The 26,436-nt window shown below is 39.4% G+C and overlaps 1 protein-coding gene across 1 annotated transcript in view; it reads right to left on the reverse strand.

The window, feature by feature from the left end:
* DERA (deoxyribose-phosphate aldolase (putative)) overlaps positions 1-25,644 on the reverse strand; it is a gene marked incomplete at its 3' end in the record, with an annotated part of 44,823 nt that extends 19,179 nt beyond the window's left edge. The window contains 5 exon segments of the mRNA XM_010085494.1: positions 9,899-10,027; positions 18,503-18,637; positions 19,969-20,064; positions 21,724-21,871; positions 25,375-25,644. Coding sequence (XP_010083796.1) covers positions 9,899-10,027; positions 18,503-18,637; positions 19,969-20,064; positions 21,724-21,871; positions 25,375-25,644 — 778 coding nt within the window.
* Between the last annotated feature and the right edge of the window lie 792 nt (positions 25,645-26,436).

The raw sequence follows: 26,436 nt of genomic DNA on the forward strand, positions 1-26,436 counted from the left end.
TTCAAAATAACCTATTGATGTTCAAGATCACATACTCCTAGGGTATTTTCCCATTCAACAGCTTTCTCTTTAGAAGTTGTATTTCACTTCACTTTTCTGCTGCATATACCTTCAAATTAGGTAGGCACAACTGCTAGGCTTTGCCACCCTAAAAAGCAACAAAAAAATCCCAGGATCTACAAACCTAAAATCATGCTTAGTTTATTTCTACATCTATATTAAGTTTCTGTTAAGGGATTGAATTTTCTAACTAGTGTTCCTACTTGCAATCTCTTAAAAGACACTTTAATATTTCATAAGCCAATTTTGTATAATTGATAGATACAGTAAATTAAATGTTTATTTCTATTTTTCACTGGTTTAGTGGAATTTAACACCTGCTGCTCACACAATAAAAAAAACAACCTGAAATATCAGAGAAATAAATAGCACCCTGTACATCTATTGATTTTACATAATATTTCCATGTTTTAAAATTGCATTCTCTCAAACCATTACCTTCAATACCGGAGCTTCACAGATGCAAAGTTTTTTGCTAGGAAGCCGTGTTATTTTCATGGCATGTTTGACTAAAACTATTCACTGTGCAACGATTTCTGAGTCTGAGGTGATATGAAACTTCTGAAGTTTTAACTCAAATTCTAACAAATTATTTAATATAGAAACAAGGTTTCATTCATGGAGAAAATTAACACAACAGGGGTGCTTTCTCACCTCTCTGCATCAGTTGCTGTAAATTGAAAGCATACCATTTAGATATTCCTTAATTAACGTGCTTTGCAAAGATCTTGAATATCAGCAAAAGCAAAATGCTATTCAGGCATTTAGGATAGTTTGTTAATAGAAGGTTGACTCCTCTCAACAGTATGTTGTACTGTCAGTACCTCCCTACTTTCTGTAACCTACTATTTACAACCACTTTCAAAGGTTGAAGCATAAAGAATAACCATTTTCTTACAGGTCAAGAAGCAGAAATCTGTAGATGAGGGTTCAAACCCTCCTCTGAGATTCAGTGACAAGTCCTGGGATTTCTGGGGAGTTATCACCATCCTGCTCCTCTACGACTTCTTGTCAGGGCATAACGCTCATTCCACTTTGCTCAATGCAGGGACAACACCAAAGCACAGCAGAAGAGGTGTATGGGAGGCACAGGAAATCTCTCTCATTTAAAAGAACATTTTGAGTGGAGTGCTATGAAAACAGCTGAAGGGAGGTGACCTCCCTGCTGCTACAGGCAGTGCTGGTTAATCATGCAGTGTATGATACCATCACCCTAGAGTACCACAGCAAGCTGTGCCAGCTCCCACCTTCGCTGTCATTCCCAAGGTTGGCTGTACTAGTAAATCTGAGTCAGCAGCTCCCACCAGAAAATTCCCCGATTTTGTCTTGCTCCAGATCCCAATTTCAGTTGTGACCAAGGGTACTCCATGTAGACAAAGAAAATTTCTGCTTTCCAGTGAGAGGAACATATTTCTGCTTATATCTTAATTTACTAGACCTCACAGAGGTCCTATAAAATGTACAATGTCAATTTTACATATGGAAAAACAGAGAAGCTAACAGCATTGTCAAAGGTGATGACAAGTTAGGAGTCACTCTGCTGTCCTGAACAATCCTACCTGTTTTCTGGCTTCCTGACCTAACTCTGTATTCTTCTGGTGAGAGGTGCTCGGAAATAGCACTGGAAATGGGGCTGGCAGAGGGAAGAAGTCAAGTGGTGGTGTGGGCAATTCAAAATCAAATAAACAGGTACAGAGCTGACAGATGTCATGTCATCTGTTTTACACTGGTATTTCTTCTTTGACTTCAGTAGAGGCTGTATATTGCTATTTTCTGATTACAGTAGAACACCATTAATAGAATAGACCTTTCACAAAATTAGCAAACTGAGTTGCCAGGCATCCTGGTATGACAAATACAAATAGCCCCAGATAACTATCTCCCCTCAGATATGGCTGTATAGGCTAGCGCACAGTTCAGTAAGCACATAAATAAATGCATAACAAAATGTGCCATCACACACACATCTGGGTTTCTAGCTTAACAAACTGCAAACAAATGAGGTTTTACTGTATAAACTCTAACTCTGTTCTCCCTTCACTGACTCTTTGTATCTTTTTTTTACCCCAACATCTCTGTTTCTCTTACATATTACTTCTATTCTCTACTTACTCATATAGGGTTCTGTTACTCTTTTGACTTTACGGAAAAGACTTTTCATTAGAGCCTGCCCTAGTGTTTCTTAACCACTTTTCAATCCTTCACTTCTGATTTCCTATGCATACATTATTGAGCTCCAGGCAGATTTTTAAGTCTCATTTTGCATTCCTTCAAGGTCTGCTTTACTCAAGACCAACATTTTTTATGTGTGTTACTACTCCTTATATGGATTCTCATCAGTAATTCGAACCTGAGGATACTGTGATCACATTGTTAGAACTTTTCAACTCCCAAGTTTATCTATCACGCCTACATTATTTCTAGTGATTAGCCGCAGTATCACTGTTAGCTTGTAGGCAATTACATCATTTAAGGGAGCAGCCTTGTACTGCCTTACTGAACATGCAATTATCTGCATTTTTATACTACTGGCTTTTTTATTTCCCCCCACTCTGTTCCAGAATAAATGAAATCACTTGTTCCTGTGCAGACCTCTTTCCATATGGCCAAGAACATCTTTTGATCTAACTCATAATCCAAAAACTTTTTTAGTCCACAATATCATTCAACATTTTGAGACAGACCATGTCATTCTGACCTGCTCTGCACCTTGCTTTTCCACAGCGTGTTTTGTGCTCGTTCCTTTCACTAAACTTTCAATGATGTTTACCAGAGCTCTGAACATGCAGAACAACCGCAGACTATGCAGAATGCAAGACATCTGCTGCAGCAAACAGACAGGAAAGTTACCAACTACTAATATAATTCCATAGCGTTAACTACTGTCCTGATGAGCCTCTTACAGCAGCCTAAACAGACAGGAAAGTTACAAACTACTAATATAATTCCATAGCGTTAATTACTGTCCTGATGAGCCTCTTACAGCAGCCAACTGCAACCACTTCTTCGTATTCAAGACAGTAACCATGGCTATGTTCCTAAAATGACATACAACACTGCATCTGCAGGAAGCAAAGTACTGAAGTAGTACAAACTCTGCAAGTTCAAACTCATCTAAAAATTCTGAAGGAACGGGCAGATCTTTGGACAAATGAAGTATTGTCTGCATGCCTGCAGACAGAAGAGAGCTGACATAAACATTATTTTATATACTTTCAGTAAACTGACAAATTCAGAAACGTGCTCATGCCCATGCTAGATCTAATCTGTACTGCCAGAAGATCACAGCCAAAGAAAATTGGAATTATTCTCTACCATTTGACAACACAGGTGGGAGAACCCTCTCTGCACTGCGCTTTGTTCTCTGAAGACAATGAGCCAGATGCAAGAATATGCTGCATTTCAACACCTGCCTTCCCCAACCAGTGAGCACAGATCAGCCAGGCTGGAACAGCAAGTGATCCCCATCACATCTTGGACTCACTCGGACTCCTTCTTGGTTGAAGGAGAGAGGAAACTGCCACCAGATCATGACTAAGAAAGCCTTATTCACCAGTCAGGTGGTAAGTCCTCTTCCTACACATTCAGAAGAGTGAGGACTTACAAGTTTGTCCCCAGCCCTAAACTGAACCTCCAGACCAGAGCTTAATATCATCTGTCACCCAGAAAAGCACTTGGAGCCAGTTCACGCCTGTAGAAAGGAGCTGCCAATTTTGGCCCAGTCTGCTTCAGAAGATCACAGCCACACATTACCCCTGATTTCTAAGGGACCTTTTACAGGCTAAAGTGTACCCTCTACAGATATACTGTAAACTCAATACAGCTGGTTTTATTTCAGATGCATAAAACGAGACACAAATTGAAATACCGTTTTATATGTGTTAACAAGTGTCCTCCCTTAGTTTGCCTTTCCTCTGGAAATGCTCTGGGCTCTAACAACTGACTTAGTAACAAATTACAGATAAAGTTGTAGACACATAATTAAATTAAACTTTCTTTAAACATAATACAACTCACATGCTATTGAAGGGACCCTCAACTCTTGGTCTGAGGATAGGATTTGAATCCAGGAACTCACAACTCATCTCAGTTTGACTTTTGACTTGTCTGATACAATCTTTGTCTCATACTTCACAGGGCGATTGTGAGATGTATTCTGCTAATGTCTGTATGTGTTCTGAAGACATAAAGTGCTATTTAAGTGCCAAGTATTATTATTTATTCAGTACTTTTGTTTCCTACATTAGTAGGATTTGCACAATGTATGCCTAGCTTTGCAGTCAAATTTTGCTAGCTTGGTTTCCTATCTTCTCTTTCATTTTTCATTAAAAATTTGCTTGGCAGAAGTTTTGGATCACAGCAGGCCACATCTAGCAGTAAGAAATTCACCCCTTGCACTTAGACAGCTGTTAGCATGTTTACAGCCACAGCACCTAAAACTGCACAAAACAGATCTCTGCAAGACAGTGCTCAAAACATCAACTACTGGCACCTTAGAATTTGTCTTCCCATCATTCATACTAAAAATGGATCTGCATCAGTATTAATGACAGTATAAAAAACCTATTTAGAGCTGGGGTAAAAGCTTTGTGTAGCCAGGCATTACCCTGTGATGTTCCGAACCACATTTCTTGGACTCTCTCTTCTTATAATCATTAAACTGTTATATATTTTCTTAATTCAGAAATAGGCTTTTGTGCAGTGAGATGATCCAGTCTTCAGGATTTTTGAGGAAACCTCTTCATGTAGTACTCCCATGTCCTGAGTTTTCTTTGTGGAAACCTTGTGGCACTGCTCTCTGCTTTTAGAGATGAAGACTGAACACTACAGCCCTCAGACAGTCTCTTTCTGAATCCAGGACAAGGCCAGCCTACTCGTGCCTTTAAGTTTTGTTAAGGTTTGCTGTAAAAACCTTAAGTGTGTATTAACTGCAACCACTCCTGTAAGGCAGGATGATGCCTGGGAGGACTGGCTCTCCAGAAAACTGCAAGACACAGATTTTCTTCACATTTGGCTATATTATTTCTGTTCACTTTGAAATGATGAGTATCAAAGCATTTAAACCAAGTTCTGCTTCACATTTAATGTATTTTAATTTTCTTCTTCTAACCTATCAGCATCAGAGACCTTATTGCCTCAGCCATCTTCTGCTATTTTTTGCAGGATTTTTTGTGGTAGAGACTTGAGATGATAGCTTGTTTTAGCGCTATGTTATTCCCTTTCTAAATTCAATTTTTACATGAGTCAGTATCTCAACTTACAAGTTATTTGACTAACTGTTTAATGACCTACGAAAAAATTGTTTTAAACCCATACATTTAGTAGAGCCACAGAAGAACATTCATCACACCTTCCTCATCTTTCCACAGGTACTCATGTAGATATATGTAATGAAAACAAATATCTTTCATATATCACTGCTGTGTTTCCCTTAGTTTCCCAAAGAGGGACGTAAAAGGAGCTGCACTGTTAAGAACAGCTTTCACAGTTAAAATGACACAGATGAGGTTTTCACTTTCAAAGTACACTTACTTAAACACTTCCTCCACCTCTTCCCTAGTCTGCATATCTTAATTAATATGAATTCTTATACAGAACGATAAGGTTTTTGTAATTAGGCAGCATGGTTAAAACATGATTTTCCAAAATAAAAACCTTATCTATGGCTGAAATATGCAAATAAGCCATCCACACCTTTACTGAAGCGTTCCTTTCCCACTGCAAGTTCATCACCTTTCCCTTCCTTGTCTGGCTTCCTTAGCAGTTTCTGTTTTTTGTGTCAAAAAAAAAAAAAAATGGCCTACCTCTCATAAGACAACTGTGTACAAGACCTGTTTTTTCAAAGACACCACAATGAAGAAACATAGAATAGTTCCTTCTGGTATGGGGGAGTCAGGAACTCCCATTTGTGTTCATTAGGACTGTTTATTCCAAGAAGCTACAAAGACACAGATTTGAGTGTCTCCTGTAGGAATGTAGATTACACAAGTATATACCAGTTGGTGAAAATCACTAATTAGTTTGTTCTACTCATTGTCTGGAAGCTGTCTGGTAGAGTCAAAGATGCAGTCAGTTTCCCTTGAGAAGCTCGTGTACTCAAACCACCATCAAGACTTCAAGAAGCTCAAGAAATGGCAGTGGATGTTATAAAGCAATGACCAGAAGTTCTCTGATTCAATGCTGAGATTTTCTCTTGGTCAGCTTTCTGAAAACAATGTGCCCTTTTGCTGGTGACACAGAGCCACTGCTGTGCAATTCTACCTGCCATTATGTCCTCCTTAGCACAGCAAGGATTAATCTTGCCAGGTGAGTCACTGTCCTTAAAGGGCTGTCAGCCTTTTTCACTCAGAAATAAGTTTTTAAATATTCCAGAAGTATTCTTAGTGTGTCAGTCAAGTCTGCAAAGGTGTGATAAGAAGAATTTAAGAGAACTGGGTGTCTGCTCCCATTCTGATGTCTTTCTCCTTATATGCTGTGCTAGAGAAGGAAGAAAAAGTAGTCAAGGTACTTTGGAGGTACTATTTCAGACACAGGAGGAGCCAAGAGCCACTGCTTAAAATAAAGGCAAATTATTATCACACCTCACTGTGAAGCAAACTTTTTCCCAAGTTCTCACAGGTACAAGCATTAACATCTTGTACAGAGGCATGTTGTACAAAGCACCATTTCTACAATTGGCCTCCACCTCCATTGCACTTCTGGGAGCTGCACATCTCACTGGGCTCAGCCTCACTCACGGGTGTGTAGTGAATGGCTTCCGCTGAGTCCTGCAAGGGCTGTGATTCAGAGTACAGAGATGTTTGCCTACAGAAGCAGCCTATGCAATCTGCTTTGAATATAAAAGTGCATGGGCACACCACCACAGCCTGAGCACGGTCCTTAGCATTTTTAAAAATCCCAGCCAATGCAGAGGTGTTCATTTTTTGACCTTCTACCATCTCTTTTAAAGTCTGCGCAGGTGGCCTCACATCCACCTGCTAGCTGAACCTGATGAAAGGTAACATGATGTGGTTCCCAGCATACACCAACAATTCCTCAAGCCAGCAAAAGGAAGACTGTATAGAAATTTTAGAAAGGTATTTGAGAGAGGAGACATCTGGGTTGTACTCCCTGCTCACTTAATTGCTTTGTGGAAAGCAGAGCAACTTTATCAGGAGCGACTGAGATCCTTAATGGTAAATAAGCTGTAAAAATGACCCTTGTGTGGGAGAAGAACCTCAGTCAGAGAGACAAAGTCCCAGATGTCCCAGGCAAGCTTTTAACCATGGAACTAGTGATAAATCAGCATTGTGTTACTCTCTCAGCCTTCTGAGTCTCACAAATGAGACACATGGGAAATACATATATTTTATATATATGTTACAACACATCTAGTGGCTCTGCGCTTCAGAACCTAGGTGAATGTGTGCATGCTCAGCAAAGGCAATGTAAACATCTGTAAGGCTAGGATTTTGTGCTCCCTACATGATAGGCTTACCTCATGCACTGTGAAGCAAAACCAGTTCAAAGACTGCATGCCATGACCTCAGTTGCATTGATACAGCTGCAAGCAAGGCAAGGCTGTAAACCAGACTGTTAAGGCAGTGACCATTTGAAAAAAGAAAAAAAAACAGACATCGCCAACCAATCAAAAAAACCCCACAACAAACTAGTTGTCCCTTTTCTGGAGTAATTTTCAACTGTATTCTTTGAAAGTTCAGTTTACGATGCAGTATGACAAGCACTTCTAACAGCATGGTTGACAGAGCAGCAAAGTTTGGTGTAAAGTACAGAAGCAATTGGCCAGCAGAAGCAAAAACTTCTAAAGCCAGTTTTGCAGTTGAATCCACTATACTGTGTAACTCATTTCCCCATATAAAACTAATCACTGGAGTCAAGTTGATCAGAGGTATTGTTTTTTTATCTTCAGATAAAAGTTCTCAGGGCCTGCCACATCCACAAGATCATCTGGTTTTTTTTCCTTTCTTTCTTTTAAATCATGGCACCATCTGAAAAAATAAATGGATACTAAAGCTAGAATTTAAACATACCGTGCCAAATTACTGTCTGCCCAAAATGCTACAAATAGACAGATCAAACATAGTTAAACTGGCATTCCAGGTTCTCAGCAGTCCTGGCAAGTCACAGTCTGAAAACCTGGCCCTCAACACATGTACACAGGGCACCAATGAATTCTTATTTTTACACCTACCCACAAAGAAAAAGCAAGACTGAAAGAAGGAAACTACTGCACATATTCAGACGTATAAGTATCTTATAAAATGAATAACTATGCAAGGAAAATCATTAACAATAGAGCCATCTGCTGTATTTAAAAAAAACTACACCAGCAAAAAATCTGAAAATGGTAAAACGCTTTACAACCTGAATTTTTCACTACTCCATGTTACAAAAAGTGATCATAATGATTAGTACATCAGTTGAAATGACAGGAAATGTGTATTTTTTACACCTCTTCTAATTAAAAGCAATATTTACTGGCATAATACTGATCCTCTGTCTCTAATGATACTAATTGACATCATAGCTGAGCATGTAAAAAGCCTGAAAGCTTCCCATTCCATTTGAAGTAAATAAGCATAGTGTTTTATAAGGAGACAATGAGGTCAGCAGCAAGTTGAATATTTATTTAAATGCTGACAACATGCCTGGATGATTTTTTTCTTGCTCTAAAATAAGAAGTTGTTCCAGGTCTGAAGAGCTTACAGTAGAAAAAAAAAAAATCAACACAAAAATGAGGGAAAGTTTAGAAGACAGATTAATCCACGTGGTTCTTCGTATATCTTTACACTTCTCTCTATCAATATACTTGAAGAGCCCTCTTTCAAGCACGGTGGAAGAAGCAGGTGTCTAGAACAGAGTTCAAAGAACATAGCCTTATCAGCCAGTTCCTGCTTTTGCATCTTAAAGATGGCATTAAAACACAGCCCTAAAATCCTAGTTAAACTAGGGAAAATTATACCAGCACAGGCCCAAAGCTTCAGAGAGAATATACTGCTGTAAATCTCGGCTCAAATGGGTGCTTCACTACATTCAGTCTCCAATGGTTATAGCTATGCAAAAAAGTAATACCTACAAACTATATGCAGGCCCTAAAAACTCTATCCTGCTCATGTGAATCTGTTTCTTAGCTGAACGTTAAGGATAAAAGACAGACTCGTAAACATCAGGTCAGATGTAATCGAGTTTTCAAAGATGGGGAAGACCAAACAACTTTTGAAGTACCAATTAACTGACAGTAGTGAGTGCTACTGCTTTTGAGTGTGCCAGTTAAAACCAGTTATAACCGAGCCCATTCCAGTACCTGCTGGAGTGCGTGGTATTCTCCCTCCTGCTCCATGTCCAGTACAGTTGGTTTCCCAAATTGCACTCTCATAGAGGTGGTTAGAAAAGGTGATAGCAAACCAGAAATGAGAGCTGTCAGCATGCATCTTCACTGGAAAGTTCCCCTGCATTTAATATAAGCTTCCAAGCCTTCTACCTACATACACCACATCTGTAGGTCACCACAATTTCCTGGCGAATATGTGTATCTGCCCCAAACGTATATATTCTTATTAAATATATCAAGGACCAGACATTTGATAACAAGTATTTGTTCCTAAAAATTTTGTCATTTAGCAGTTTTAAGTGCTATTTAATATTTCGTGCAGTTTCTGTACGTTATACAAAACAAGAGGCACTTCACTACCACACCTGTGGCTTCAGTAAAAGCTGCATAATAGTTTTTGCCTCTTATTGGCAAAACTAAACTTTTGCAAGTAGAATTTTTTTTAGATCTTCATAAATAATATAGCAAAGATATTCTTAGCTTAAAAAGAAAAACACATATATTTACCTGCCATCATAGCTATCATACTGGCTTTGTAGACATTAGCAAGGGACCCCAGTTCACCTGTTGCCAAGATTGTTTTCATATGAGCTTCTCCACAGGCCTCACGGCACTGACGGATCTCCTTGTAGAGACCTGTAGACAAAAGCATGTGAAAATGATCAAAGTTGCCTGAGAGACATTTTCAAGTATGGCTGTAATTTCCACTTCTGGATTAATTTCCAATCTTATAATTAGTCACAGCACTCAAGAACTTAAGTTTTGTAAGTTCAATAAATTACATGACTGGAGGTAATTAACAATGCCACACAGTTTCAGACTTAAGTTAATAGCTATTAATGTCGGTTCTCTCAAAACTAAGAATGTGCACAGTATGCCAAACAGTCATGAATACATCAGCAATGAAAAATGCTATGACAGTCAAGATTGATTTTAAAACAGCTTTTTTGGCAATATATACGGTAGTACATTGAATCAGTACTCTGGGACAGTTATGTTTTCCTGTCCACATCACGTCATCATCCCCTTTGTCTCCTTCAGCCACATTTGCCAAATTGCTCAGCCTAAAAAACACCAAAGGTGTGACCAAGTTATCTAATTACAAACATTTGTGCCACCTGAGATGCCATGACATATCCTCCTTGGCTTCACGCTGCCACTCCTGGAGGCTCCACATCTCCCTTTGGTCTCCCACCATCCTCCCTAGTACTGTGGGACCACCTCGGGAAGCCTGATTATGGAGCTAGATGCCTGTGTTTAGGCATCTGAATCCCACTTTAAGCTTCTTGAGAAGCAGAATTTCCTGAAAAAAATTAGTGCGTTCTGCTAACATCCCTGGTGAGGAGATCGAGGCCTGGGATCACACCCCAAGGACCAGTAAATCCGCATGGATCTGTGTTTACAAACCACCTCAAGTAGTTGCATTGCCCATGAGGTTACTGAGGACTTTGACCACTCTGTGCCAAGACCCCAAATGGCCCTGGCAAGGGTGAAGGAAGCACCACGGCAGGAGGACCAACAGAACATCCGCCTAGCATGCTGTGGAGCTGCAGCTCCAAGGGCAGAGGTGGACCCTTGCTTCTGATGCCCACACTCTGTGAGGAAGCCATCTGGAGTTCAGGAAGGAGGTTTGTCATGAGTCACTGTTATACACACAAGCACTGCCACTTGCATGAACACAGACAGCAGGACTGACCTTATATAAAGCCTTTTAGACCAGAGATAAATCAGACCATTATTTCTGTATCTTCACACCACTTGGAAAACAAAAAGCAAACCCTGTCCTGGAGTTGGCCCTCCCTCCCCACAGAGAGCTCCACCACCTTTGGGGGGCCTCTTGCTAATCAGTCTGTCTTCTGACTTTCAGCTCTCCTGAGCATTCATCTCCAAGCAGTCACCGTATCCCCAAGACAAAGCAGCACTCATCTTGCCTGCTCACCTCTTCTCAGTGAACTGCCACTCAACCAGCTGGCCACCAGCTGCAGCCAGGGAGAAGGTGGGACAGGGAGGACAGGCCAGCATTTGGCTGCTCGTGGACATTGTCCAGAGGAGACCACCCCCTCACAAACTCCTGCCTTTGGATTTACAAATTATCATGGCCAGAGGTATGCTTAACTTTCTAACAGTTTTGTATCTTCATAGACTCAGTAAGGACTGGAATAAATTTGGACATAACCGACTGTGTTTTTTAAAAAAGGCTAGAACTTGCAGACCTGGTCAGGTAATGCAACACAGGGAGCACAAGGAAACAAGAAGCTGGCCACTCGAGGATGATTAAGACTCATCCAGTGTTAATGGTGGGAAGAAAAGCAGCACTTATTGTGTAAATCACCATTTCTGGGATTTGGATTAAAAAAAAAAAAAAAAGACATAAAATAAGCAACAGGATCCTTTGCAAGAGAGTCCTTTTCACAGATTGTATTCAATCTTCAAACACATAATCGAAAAGTTTGCTTATGGAAGGCTAAAATACACCTTTTAATCAATCTTTCTTGCTAAAAAAGTCCAGGATATAGCTATGGAGACTAAATTTTTTTCAGCAACACTAGCTTTCTTTTCCCCTCAGAGAGACCTGGAAACACACAGTAGGGTTTGCCGGTTGCTGTATGGCTGGACCTCCCCTCCACCCGTGCTGCTGCTGCTGCATCCAATTGATACCATCAGCACACCAGGCGGCTGGGATCACTGAGGTGGTCCTCTGAGACATACTACACACATTAGTAGACAACTGGCTAATGCACTTAGCAAGTCCCTTTATAGACACCAGGCTTCACCTTGTTTCTTACTGCGTACCAAAGGTGTGAATTAATCAGTACTAGCATGCAGTCTAACATGTTTTATTGATCAATTGATGATACTCCAGAAACCTACATCAAATCGAGACTCAAAAAGGAAATACAAAGAACCTGTTCTATTTTCTTGTGCATTTGATAACACTGCTCATGTTAGATCCAAATGCAGTCTCTTTTTATGGAGCGACTCTTTCCTGAAGCTTTTGGAAAGCCAGAGAAAGCAGCTTTCATGTTCTTCTAGTTTCGGTAACAAAAGACTGATGTTTTCTCTACCTTTATGATAGATCACCAAAAATGTCAAAATAAGACCAACAAAATGTACATTTAGGTCGGATTCCATGAAAAGAAATTATGTCCTCATAGCTGTTGTTCACTGGAGTTAGTACCACAGCTACAGCATCTTCCCTATTGTTGGAAGGTACTTTTATATGCAATTAGCGTCAAGATCACTTGAACAGTCTCACTATCTGACAGCATGCATCAACCCACAGACCAGAACAACTGAGGATCTTCAATCATCCATGTCTATCAGGTTAGCTGAGGTGGTGGAAAAGTGGGCATACTTTAATGGAGCAGGTGTGAAGATAATAAATACTGCTCTTTATTCAGAGACCAATTATTGCAGAAAATAGCTGGCATTCACAGGACATTATGAGCCCTACAGTAAAAGGACAAATACAAATGCAACTACCTCTGTGACTGAGAAAATTAACCAGAGCACCCCAGTCCCAGTACAAGCAGGGACTGCTTTGATACAGAATAAATGCAAAAACTCCTTCCAAAAATAAAAAAGAGGTTTCAGGACTCAGTGAGATTTAAATCAAGACACAAGTAACTTGATTATCCTCAAACTTCCTGGCAAACGTCTAAAGCATGGGTGGAGTTAATCACAGCTGAAAATGTACCCAGTGTTTCAAGGGGACCTGGGCTGCTTCTGGGACAGTCCAAGCTACCAAAAAGTCTACCACTTAACTACTCAGTTCCCTCAAGCTGATCAGCAGCAGGAGTAGAGCTGGACACCATGGTTCTGGGGATACCTGCAACCTATGCAGAACACCAGTAATTGTCACAACAGACAGAGCTTCTCTGGTTAACAGTAGGGGAAGAAAGCTTTTGGGAAAAACCGCTATCACATAAACCCCACAGCCGTATTTTCAGCTGTGAGCTAAGACTACCATGAAGAGGATGCAAGAGATTCTCCTTCCGACTGCTAAAAAACAGGGAAAAGACAATGAAGGGCTCTCAAACCAAATCGCCAGTACTGTGTAGCATCTTGTACACAGCACGAACACACCACAACTACCCATTCCTAAAGAAGTCTAAATATTAAGCCAGGAAAAACAAATAAACAAAAAACCAAAACCCAAAGCAAGCCAACTTATATAGAATATATTTGGAGCCAGATGCTCACTGATATAGTCTGTAGTAGCTCCACCAACTTAGCTGTTAAAGTGGATGCAACGTAAGTACTCTCCTACTTTGCACCCACTTACTTAAGATACCTTGCTGTTTTCATGAACTTTAGATCTGCTTTTATTGGATGCATTTATTAAAGTAAGAAAAATTCTGATTTTATAGGAACAACAAAAAAATATTTTCATATCTATGGTTTTAATTCCACTGTTATAAAAGATAAGTGTTGGAAGGTGGCTTTTTTGTAGTTTTCCTAAAAGTGTAACTACTCAGTACAAACATTATATTGATTTTTTTGCAGCTATTAAATGCACAACAGAAATGTGCCTCCCCCTAACACATCTCTCAGGCAAACATCCCTGACAATTACAGCTGGCTATAATCTGCCCTAGATTATCTAGATGGCCTTTTGCTTTGGTCTAACACATTTGCCCTAAAAATCACATATTAAAGGGGATAATCCATATCTCCTACACAGGAAATGAAAAAATTAAGGCAAAAAAAGAAACAGCTTAAATTTTTATGAAACAGCTCTTCTCCAAAAATGCAGTGATAAAAACGCTTTTCCTTTTTTTGTTGTTGTTTTAAATTCAGTGTATTTGTTGTTTTTATCTAGTCAGTCACATTGACTGATGTTAAGGGTAGAAACTGAGACGAGGAGGGAAGATGTTTCAATTTCTGTTAGACCAAAAGATCAAGGTAATCATGATGAGAAAGTGGAAAATGAGCTCGAATCCCTTCTGTCTTGCACATTAATGGCAGGTTTGTTAACAAAATGACAAGCACAAGGCTATCAGCACAACACGACACTTTCAGTTCTGCTCTCAGCCACATATGTGCAACTCCAGGCTCCAGTGATTCACATGAAACTGAAAACAGCTTGGCTTCAGGAGTCTGAGCTGCTGCTGACAATATAAGAAAGAAATTGTGCAATTAGACTTTGAGGTCCCAAGTCAGCTTGCACATCCAGAAAATGGTATCTCCAATTACAATATTTGTGAACAACATGTGGAGTCTTTGGAGCACAGAGTGTATTTTCCCTACCCTGTTTATAAGGTATGCGGCACAAAAGGGGGCTCCAATCCCTGAACAAAGCCTCTAAACTCACAGTTGAATAATTATTAAGATGAATTGAAAGGCAGCTTTCATAACAAGGTTATACTTAATGTATTCACAGATGCAGCTGTGTTACAACTTCTTAGAGTATACTTCTTTTTTTCTCTTTTCTTGTAGGAAACTTCAACTGACATAGAGCAAAGAATAGGTTATCAAGACCTCTGAAGCCACCGTGGTACGTCCAGGTGTTTGCTAAAAGCTGTGAAACTAGAAGTAACATTACGGTACCCCAGGCAGCTTCAGATGGTACAGCAAGTCCAACATATTCCCTGATAACAGGGAAAAAAATATTTAAAAATCCAGTTTCTTTCAACAACTTGTTGGTCAACTTCATCACTATTTACAAACAGGCTCCACATTCTGGGCTTAGAGATGCTAAATTGTGATTCTTAAGCTTAATACATACTTTGTCGAGTGATACAAGACAATAGTTGAGTAAACTATTATAATTTTGCTCAAAAAGTTAATAGGTTGTAAAAGGTACACAAGTTCATAAACTTAACCTCATTTAATGTTATATTCCAAGCTAAATTAATTGTCCAATAAAGCTGCTTTCATGTTCAGCACTATTAAAAAGCTCTTAACAATTAATTGTAAAGATCTAGAAAAGATATTCTGAGTGTCATAAAGAGTTCCAACAATATTTAAGAACTGCTTTAAAATAACTTGACATAATTGGACATACTAAAATATTTAATAATCAAACAAGTCTTTGAAACAAATCATAAAGCAACACTATTCTATCACGGTGACCCCGATTATTGCACGGGCTAGAAGAAAAGCTAAAAATATATGAACAGTAGAGATCAAGCACTCTACCACATACATATTTTTTATCAATAACTCCTGAAGTTGTCAAGACAGGAAGCATGAGAAAATAACAATAAAAACATACTAGTGTTATAAGCATAAGCTGAGGTTCTGTCACAACTGCAAGGCAGCTCTAGTTTATGAAGTACCTTGAACACAGGCATAGGTACTGCACTCAACCTTTTTCGATTTTATGTAGGAATACAGCCTAAAAAAGACTTCATCATCCCTTCTAGCTTCCTTAAATGTACTCTATACATTGTTGTGTATCATACCTAATCATTAGACAGAGGTGGAAAGCTGCATGTTCATACAGGTAACACACATCTATTGAAAGCTAAACATGAAGTCAAACACTAGATACACACCAAAATATTCAGACCACCTACCAAAATTTTTTGGACGGGCAATCTAAATATTAGAATTTTTCACCCTGTTGCATCACGATCTGTATGGCAAGTAAATTCTGTTCCTGAGGTAGCTTTTTTCAAGACCATGTAAATATGTGCCATACACAGATTCACATTCATAAACAAACTTTCAGAAAACATTTGCAAATAATTTCAATTCTGCCCTCAGTAAAAGAAATGTAAACTAACCATTGCCAAAAAAAGGATGGCTTTAAACCTTGTCACAACTTCATGTGTGGATAAAAGAATATGCATTCCAAATCAGAAGTCATCCCTAATTTACTTATTTAATAAACTGACAGCTTTATACTACATCCATCATTGCTATGCCTGTGTACTCCTCCACTGTAATTCAGACCACAGAAAACAATTTGTTTCCCATATAGAAAAACCTAGGAATCTATACCTGGTTCATTTCAATCACCAATATCAACTTCCTCTCTGAATCTAGCCTTGTATTTCTCCTTTGAGTTCTCTTCCACATAATCCTGGGCAATATAACCTTGAGCCTGTATTTGCAACTGCCTGCATGCACTAACTTTCTGATCTCTGCTCTGTGCAGCTTGCACTTAACAAGAGTTTTGTACCATGAAGTCTGAAGTAACCACAACTATATCAGAAATTGCTACAAGACAGACTTTTTCAGACACAGTTGCAAGCTGCTGTTCTTCAGTTTAGGGGTCATTTTTCAGTCTTGGTGACAGATCACTGCCTCAACTCACTTTGTGCCAAAGACCTAGACATGTCCCAGCAGAGCACAGCTCCAGGAGGGGGTACGTGCTTTGCAGACCATAGGGTAGACCCTAAGAAAGATACAGCGTAGGAAGGTGCGTGTATAGTCTTGCTGCCAGCTAGTACTGAATTTGGCCATCATTCTGTCTTATTCAAAACCACACAATCACCCAGTCTCCATATTCTAGCAATTTCTGGAACTTAAAATAGCCACTCTGAAAGAAGCAAATGGCTGCGGCAGTGCCTATCCTCAAGAAGACAAACATTTGCAAAACTGCATATATGTTAGAGCAAAACAATGGAGATGGCAAATACTACAAAAGAAGCCAAGATGTTACAGGAAGTGGAAACCAGGATATCAGTCCTGAAGACACAGATGCAGAAACTCTGGTTTTGGTTCAATTCTAACTGCTAATTGAAGGAAGACCAAAATCAGAAAATATGATCTGTTGCCATGATGACTTATTTCTTTAACCAAACTCAGGTACCAGGGGTCCTTTATATAAAGTCTTCCAAGCAAACAGGCTATTACAGCAATGCATTACACAACTAAATGGAAAATACACTCCAAGACAATGATGTGTTTACCTTCACATGGAGATTAGTTATAGGAGCATTGTCAGCACTTAAGGCAAACCATTCACAGTACATTAAGGAGCAATTAGAGCAAAAACCATCTTCAGCATTATTGTTCTTGCTAATTAGTAGTAGTCTACAGGCACAAGAACATCAATAATAATATGAACAGTCAATTTGTACCCTTAACTTTCAGGGAAAAGAAAACAACTAAAATACATATTTTTGCCAAGAACTGAAACATGTATATTTAACAAGGTATCATCTACATTAGCAGCCCCTTGGGGGTTTTAACAAAACTGTTCAAATAATTAGACCATAGGCATTCACTTCCATTCCACTTGCTATTTTTTTAATCCTGCACACAAAATCCTCTAAAGGCACAGAAGGAATAGACCTGAATTTTCAAAACTCAAAGTCATTCTGAATACCCAACCTGACAGAACTTGTAACAGCATTCTTTAAAAAAAAATAAAAATCTAACCATTAGTCATAAATTAGTTTGAATCATGGAATGGTTTGGGTTGGAAGGGACCTAAAAGATCATTGAGTTCCACCCCCCCTGCCATGGGCAGGGACACCCTCCACTAGACCAGGTTGCTCAAAGCCTCATCCAGCCTGGCCTTGAACACCTCCAGGGATGGGGCATCAACTTCCCTGGGCAACCTGTTCTAGTGTCTCACCAACCCCACAGTAAAAAATTTCTTCCTAATATCTAATCTAAATCTGCCCTCTTTCAGCTTATAACTGTTACCCCTTGTCTTATCACTAAATAAGTGATAAGTGATAAAGAGTGACTCCCCATCTCTCCTGTAGGCCCTCTTTAAGGACTGGAAGGCTGCTATAAGGTCTCCCCAGAGCCTTCTCTTCTCCAGGCCGAACAGACCAACATCTCTCAGCCTGTCCTTGTACAGGAGGTGCTCCAACCCTCTGTCTATCTTCGTGGCTCTCCTCTGGACTTACTCCCACAGGTCCATGTCTCTCCTGTGCTGAGGACTCCAAAACTGGATGCAGTACTCCAGGCGGGGTCTCACGAGTATGGAGTAGAAGGTGCAAATCACCTCCCTCGACCTGCTGGTCACACTTCTTTTGATGTAGCACAGGTGAAATAGTTTTTATTTAGTTCAGTGCCCCAGACTATCAGTCACTCTTAGTGGAGGGATCAAATTCTTCAAGGACTGATGTGGAGACTGGGGAAATAGACAGAACTTGCACATGCATGTACACAGGTTCAGGTTCCTTGCCAAAGCATGGGTACTTACCTTCCCACTGGCCAGTCAGCACCAGACTCCTGCTAATGACAATGTCAATCTCTCTGGCACCATATTCCACAGCTAGCTTTATTTCAGCCAGTTTGGTTTCTAGAGGAGTTTGTCCAGATGGAAACCCAGCAGCCACTAGCACAAAGGGGGATGCAGGTAGAGGGAAGAAAATGTTTTATAAATTGACCATAAAATTGCAAATACCTCTAATACACCACTGATTTTGAAAATTATTCCTTTTTTTTATCCCTATCACAATTACAAAAATCTAAAGGCACCTCATCCTACCCTCTCTTCATCCAAAAGAAGCATTTGCTCTTCCCTCAAGAACTAATATCCAGCAAGATACTAAGTGCATCTTGCAAGAAGGTCCTTTTCACATGCCTTATTTTTTTCCAAAGCAGCCTACGTAAGAAAGAACAATATCTATTGCCTCCAGCAGAAATGAGCAAACAAGGAGTGAACTTGTATATGAAGCAATACATAAATTTTTCATTCCCCTGATTTTATTTAAGTAGTATTTCAAGTTAAATCCCAGGAATATGTTTAACAGCTAAATCACAATGCAGCAAAAAATGTTTTCAATGATGTCTACTTAAGATTACATTTCTGATGTTTAAGTACAAAACCCAAAGGTAACTTTGGAAATGGAAGAAATAATGACAAAGTATCTCTTTGTCAGAGATCCTCTTTCTCTCTGGCATATAAATGTATTTAGTATGCATTTCTCCCTATACAATAATGAAACAATAACAACAACCGAAAATATGCAAAACAAAACCAGAAAACATGGATCTTAGCATTAAATACCTGATCTAACTTCAAAGTTAGCCCCTGCTTTGAGCAGGAGGTTGGACCAGATGACATCCAGAGCTTCCTACCAACCTGCATAATTCTTTGATTTACTTCTTACTTGTTGTAGATTCAGGACTCATCTGTTGTGTGTGGTGACTGGAGAAGAGCTGCCACTATTAGATTTGTGAGTACAAGTCCTGAACCTGTGGGCTGCACAGCAAGCAATAACCCTTGCCTCTGCACACAGCTTCATTGAATTCAGCTTGTAGGATTATACTTAAAAGACAAACAACTGATAGGGAAAAAAAATGTAATAGAACTCCTTAAATCTCACATTGCAGTTTTATTATCATTATCTACTTAGTGTCTGATGACAACATTGTCCTTAACACTATTCAATTTCTTCTACTTGGCTGAGGGAAATGCTAATAGATCTCAAGGACCTCTTTGAAGAGATTCCAGCAAAACAGATTCGGCGTTGCTGACAAGCTTGAAGTTGAAAGAAAACAAAAAGATTATACCAGAAGCAAATCCTCACCTCCATTCCCTTCCTTCCATCTGCTACCTTTTTAACTTACTCTCTGAAACAAAAGCAAGTCCAAGCTTCTGGATTTTTCTCCATATTTTACAGCATCAAAATATTTAATTGGATATTTTAGAGTAAAACATACCTGAAGCTACGGGTATGTTACAACCAGCAGCCTTTAAGGTATTAACAGCATCGGTGACTCTTGCGGGATATACGCAAACTGCTCCGACAGTAATACCTGCAAAAGCCACAGTTCACTTTTTCATATTTATAGATTTCCACCTTCTCTAGTGCAATCTGTATTATGAACGTGTGTGCATTGTTGGCATCTCCTGCTTCTGCATTCTCACAAGGATTTTAAGCACCTACACTAGCCACTAGCAATATCTGTTTTATTGTTCAAGCACTTCAGGTGATTCTCCATACTGTTACGTCCCTCATGTTCCTTCACCTGACCATGGGAGCAAGTTTGCATTACCAGGAATTAAAACACCAAGATTTTTATCGACAGATAAATTTTTAATGCCAACAGGTACAGTTAAGACATGCTTAGTCAGCAAATCACTGCGAGAGAAACTGCACTGCTAAGCTCTGTCCTTACTTGTTGAGCCAGGAGCAACTGCGCAGTCTTTATGTTAATGCAGTCCTACTGCATTTCCAGTTAAAAAGCTATTCTCTCAAAGTCTCAGATAATTGACCTCACATTTAATACTTCAACTGTCTGAAGAGTCCATAAATCCAAGTTTAAAAAAAAGACTAATCTTTGATATTTTATGTGTATGGTTTAAAACCAGAGGCCCGCTTCCCTGTTGGTTTTACATCATATGACATCAATTGGTGTACCAATGCCCATGTAAAACTGTAATACTTCAATAGTAAGAGCATGTCCCAAATGTCACTGAGATTTTGGTTTTGATAGACCATCGTAAAGCCAACATGACATGACAAAAGTCAAAGGCTCTTCACTGATTACATCTGGAAAAATTCAGAAGAGCTGCTCAGATATAAAAAGGTTTTATTGTTAGTTATATTGACAGTCTGGATTTGCTCTGAAGTTGAATCATGTTTGGTCTTAGGTGCAACACTGAGACTTCAGATGTAGCTTGTAATATCAATGAAAGTTTTGCGACTAGTTCTTAAGGGCTGTCTTCTGCCCCTTCAACTCTGTTGACCTAGCTGGGAACTCCACGTGTGTGTGTCTATACATGATATGCACGCAACCACATACACTCACTACAGGACTGATTCTTTAAAGTAGACTGGGCTGCAAAGATGTCTCCTAGCTTAACTACTGAAACAAGAAGGTAACAGATAATGTTTTCTGACATAAAAATAACATGTTTAGGACTGTAGAATGCATCTTTTCTGACAGGCAAAGTGGCAGGCTTGGTAGTTATACAGAGCAACAGCAGCTAAGCATGAAATCCGAAGGTGTCACATGAGGACTCTCTGCTTCTCCAATTTGGTAAGGACATCAGCAGATTAACAGAATACTCAATTAGTTTCACCTTAGTGCACTGTTATTAAAAGACATACACTGAGGTTACACACTCGTGGCTTCCATACCAAATTTGCTCATCAGGTATCATAACTTACAGTGTCGCCCTGAGTCCATGTTTCACTTTGGTTGCCAAACTGAGAATGGATTTTTTTTTTATGTATCCTCATATTAACTCAAAGAAATAGCTAATTTGCAGTTAGAACTTTAGACAGTTGCTTTAAGTAAGATCATACAGGACCTATTTTTTTTCTCTTGGGACTATTAGCTCCTCAGTGCTGCCTACCATAACTGCTCCCATTATAGGAAAAGAGGGCTATTTTTACACCTTCTGAAATTTGAAAGAATACTGAGGAAATGCAGACATTTTCTCTACACAACACACAAAACCAGTCATACCTTTATCATGCATATCCAAGGCTTTCAACAGATCCTCTCTGATGGGATGTTTTGCTTTAAAGCACAGTCTGTGAACATTTGAAGGAGTATCATCGCCTGAAAGAGTGGTAAGGTCTATGCAGGTGACAGCTTTCAGCAGCCAAGCAGCCTACACAGGGAAGGAAGCAAGGAATACCATATTTCTGTTTACTCTTCCAAAACCGAACTGACTTAGAAGATGCAGGAATCAGAAGCCTAGTTCTCACTCTAAGAATAAGAAAATGTATGGGATATAACATGGAGAATATGCAAAGAATGGTTTTTGACAGACAGGGATGGCGGATATTTGTTCATGTCTTGAGCAGTATCTAATGGCACAGGAAGGATTTGGAATCAAAAGACAGTTCTCAGAATCAAAGGATCCAATTCCATTTTTTTGGTGCAAAAGCTACCTACCACATGGGACTCTAAGAATCAGACAAACACTTTTACCTGGACAAAAAGCATCTTGTTTCAAATTTAATTCTGTAAGACAAAGAGAAAAACATAACCTATGTGAGGGACCTCACTGCTAAAATATGCTCCATTCTGTATAGTGTGCCTGTATCTTCAAAGCTGCATGCATGAAAAATTACACACATGTTTCAAGAGGAGCAAAGGTTTGCAACTGCCAATAACCAGATGAGTGTACACATCAGCAATTTGCATACTTGCATGTTTGCATGCTTCTCCTGCTGTGAGAGTGAAACATGGAATCAGCTGGGGGTAAAAATCCAGACTCCTTGAAACTTAGGGTCTAGACTCCAGATGTTTCCACTTTGTTTTGTGTGAATTGGGAATAAAAGACATCTGTAACTATTTGGTGCAAAAAACAAAAGCAAGGGCTAAGTGACAGGGCTAAAGCACTCTTTAGATGAAAATGATACAGAATTTCAAGACTTACTAACTGCACAATGGAACAGAAGCACAACTAAAAATTTTTGAGATTTTTTGCTGAACAAAAATTGAGCTTAAGACATTATTTTGAGATATTTGTTGACGGTCTTCCAGCAAATTCTCATTTACAGTGATGGCTTCACTAAAAGCTGACATCTCTTAGTGGGCACTTGTTCAACAAGGGGAGAGTTTGCAATAGCAAAGTCCACTTGAGTCCATAAAGTCCCTCCCTGACTGCTCTGCTCTGTGACACGATTTGTCAGTATAGGCAGAAAAATTGGTTGCTTCTTCATGGAGGTATTACTCTGCAAATCTTAAGATGCTGGCTAGCCCACAAACTTTTCACACTTAGCTGATGGGAGTGTCCTTTCTGAACCTGCAGTAAATGTTACACTGAAAGATACTCTGGGGTGACTAAACAGAGTAATGAACCATTACTGGCCTCTGTTAGTCTAAGCTTGACTGCTTGTTTCTAACTGATTTTCACTTTCACCCTATAATACTTCAGAAGGGTTTTTCACTTTAAATGGTTTTAAGTTTCTTTTACTTGGATTTTTTTATCCTTCACTTGAAGGAATTTTTAATCTCATCTCTTATGACATGAATCATAAAGTCATCAAGACAGATGTAGTCAGGGAGTTCTAAGAACTGGTATGAACTTCATTTTTTTAAAAGGGCTTTTCAAACGTATATTTTAGGAAATGGGTTTCAAAATTTGAATCTGTGATGCTACTTAGATTCAAACATGTAAAGGTTCAAAATAATCTCTGTGAAATAAACAGCACATGACCATCCTGTAATGACAGTGTTCAAAAACAGGAGAGATGCTGCTCGCATTCTTCAACGTAAAACCTCACTCCAGTTGCTCAGTATCAGTGTTACTACACAGGAGAGTGGAGAAGTGCTAATAATAATTAAAACACTTGTCCTACAGCCATGTTGAGGGAGCAACACTAAATTCCTTTCTTCCTAATGATTCTTTGTAATCAAAGCCTGTGGCTCTCTATTCCTTTGTTCTTTATATAGTAACTTCTGTCAAATCAGAAGACTTACTTTTTACATTATTGCACCTGCAGTATCTGAAGATAGCTAAGGTCATGGAATACCCTCTGGATTTTCTCACCAACACTATTGCCTAATCCAGAGCCACTGGACTGCTAAACTTGGTATCAAGTGACTTTTTATGCATGAGAAACTCTAGGTAAATGCTGAGCTGGTTTCTAACTTTCCTCAGTTTATGCCCATTTTTTATTTAACCATAAAATTCAAGGCACAAACTTTCAGGTTCATGTAGCAGGCAGGAAGCATTTTTCTATCACCTTCCAGTAGGATCTTACACAGCTACATCAAATTATCTCCAAACTGTCATCCACAAGATCTGTGCTCATTGTGAATGCAGCTTCAGCCACCTCAAAATGGCTGCCCGACATGCTAAGCTCAGGATGACAACTATTTTGAACAGGTTTTTTTAAGAAATAAGTATAATTAAATTACTCTTGCTTTGTTCTATTATGTTACACTGTTAAGATTGATTCTTCATTGTCTCCTTCCTCCCACTTCCAGGTTTTCAGTTACTGTTGCAAGTAAACGACTTGTTTAGCATGCAGCGGGGAGGAATCACACATATTTGCTTGCAGAACAGCTGTTTGGTGAATGAAGAATTAATTTGTCCTTTGGACACCAGCTACAACCCCACGACTGACAGCTCACTGGGAGCTCTGGGTCTGCTGCACGGCATTTCTCAGACCTTGCTCTTGGCTGAACACTGGCAAAGCACTTGTGGCATCCTGCAGCCAGCTCTGCCTGCTGTTCCCCTCTCAGAGCTTCCCATCCTGCTGCCAAGACGGCAGAAGCCAGCACGTGGCCATGCCTCACCTGCTCTGCTTTGGAGAATGTATTTGCTTATGTTGCTGACTGATGGCTTTGCATTATGGTTCTCATCTACCAACTGGAGAAACCAATTGGGCCAGTATCTGTCAATTCTGGTGGGGGGTCAGTAACAGCACAGGTTGAAGGTAACTGCTAAAACACCCTAAATGTGTGTGTTCAATGAATAGAAGACAGCCTTGAAGAAAAGTTTATTTTATTTGTGGCACTGTCTTTAGCAGTGGCTTACGTGAACCTATTTTATATCAAGATGGACAATAACTGATCATTTGCCTTAGCTCAGGAGTTGGGAAATCAGTCCCCTTAACATTAGTTGGCTCTTTTATTTTTTTCTCCTTCTTTTTATTTTTCCTTTCTGCCCCCAGTGCCAAAGCCAGTCAAGATTTTTGAGTTTTAGGTAAGAACTAGTTAAGCAAAGAAGTCACACATATTAGGGATGTTTAAGTAAAGAAAAATCATCCAGGTAGGTCAAATTTGACAGGGACCATGATCATATCTTACAGCTTTAAAATTAAAAAATAAGAAGGCAGCGTGCAGAGAAGTCTGTCTGGGAAACAGAATAAATGTGGTGGGATAGTAATATACAATTTAATCCACTCATGAATAAAGATGACTTAAATTCATTTGCGGTTTTGCCACTCATGAGTTATAAGGTTTTTAACTTGGTTGGATAAATGCATCACTGTATTCCATCCCATCATCATCAAAAACAAATTATTAAAATAAGACATGGACAAGCACATCTTTTAAGTTTACATGCATCTTGAAAAAAATTCAATATTGCAGCCTGGAGAGGGAGAGTGGCTGCTTTAAAAATACAGGAACAGAATGCATAAAAAGAGCACTTACTCGCCAATTACCTTCCACAGTTCTCCATTTTTTAATCCATTCTGCATGCCTCACAACTGCAGGTTGATTCACATGTACTTTTGAGATCCAGTCAAGTTCTGGGGTGGGAAAAAAATAAGAAAAAATGTCTCATCTATTTCTGTGTTCTTTTAATATATGGTGTGGGACTTCAGAAGAAAGTCATAGCTTGGTTTGGGACCTCTGAAGAGCATGTTGGGATTTTATGTCCTTTTGAGGGCTTGCATATTTATCATCAGTCCAAAATATCATAAGAGCATCAACTTCTGTTAGGGTATGATCTGTGAACTGGATGTTTCACACAGCATGTTTTGTTTGCCATAACAACTGAATTAACTTACTGCCGATGGAAGACACCATGCTACCAGTCTGGGACTATGAAGTTTAATACACATGTAGCATATTAAAAAACCCCACAAAACTGTCTTCTGCCATTGCTTGCTGATTTACTTCTTGATTCCAGAGAATATGGCAACATTTGTTCATTCCTTTGCTTGTTTGCTGGCACCCAGGATACAACAGCATTTTTTAGTGCACAAACCTTTGCTTACAGGAACTGTACCTCACACAGTCACCAAAACCTCCAGACAAAGCCTTGCATAACAAAGCATTTGACTTGTTATTGTCTAGAGCTAATTTTACTGAACTTGTTTCTAGGGCCTGATTACCTTCAAGTTTCCGAAAGCACTGAATTCCTGGGCAACACATCTGCCTGGAAGCTGCTGAGATGTATGCTGGCCTGAGAAGTGCTCACCTTGCCAAGCACCCTGGAGGACTCAGGGCAACATCTTCAACGTGTGTATTCGTTCAGATGCCTGCTGCAGACAGCCTGGCTCAGAGTCTCAATGGGTTTCAGCATTCATAAACAATAACCAGACTCCAACAGAAGCAGATACTCAACGTTTACTGAAATAATGTAACTGTCTGAAAACAGAAGCACCAAAAATTAGACACTGCAAAGGGTAACTGACTGATAAAGGAGAACTGAGGGTTCAGGCCCTTGAATCTTGAAATTTCTGCTTAGTATGATAAACCAAAGCCATA

This window comes from Pterocles gutturalis, unplaced genomic scaffold (assembly GCF_000699245.1).
Source record: "Pterocles gutturalis isolate BGI_N339 unplaced genomic scaffold, ASM69924v1 scaffold8615, whole genome shotgun sequence".
Lineage (NCBI taxonomy): Eukaryota > Metazoa > Chordata > Aves > Pterocliformes > Pteroclidae > Pterocles > Pterocles gutturalis.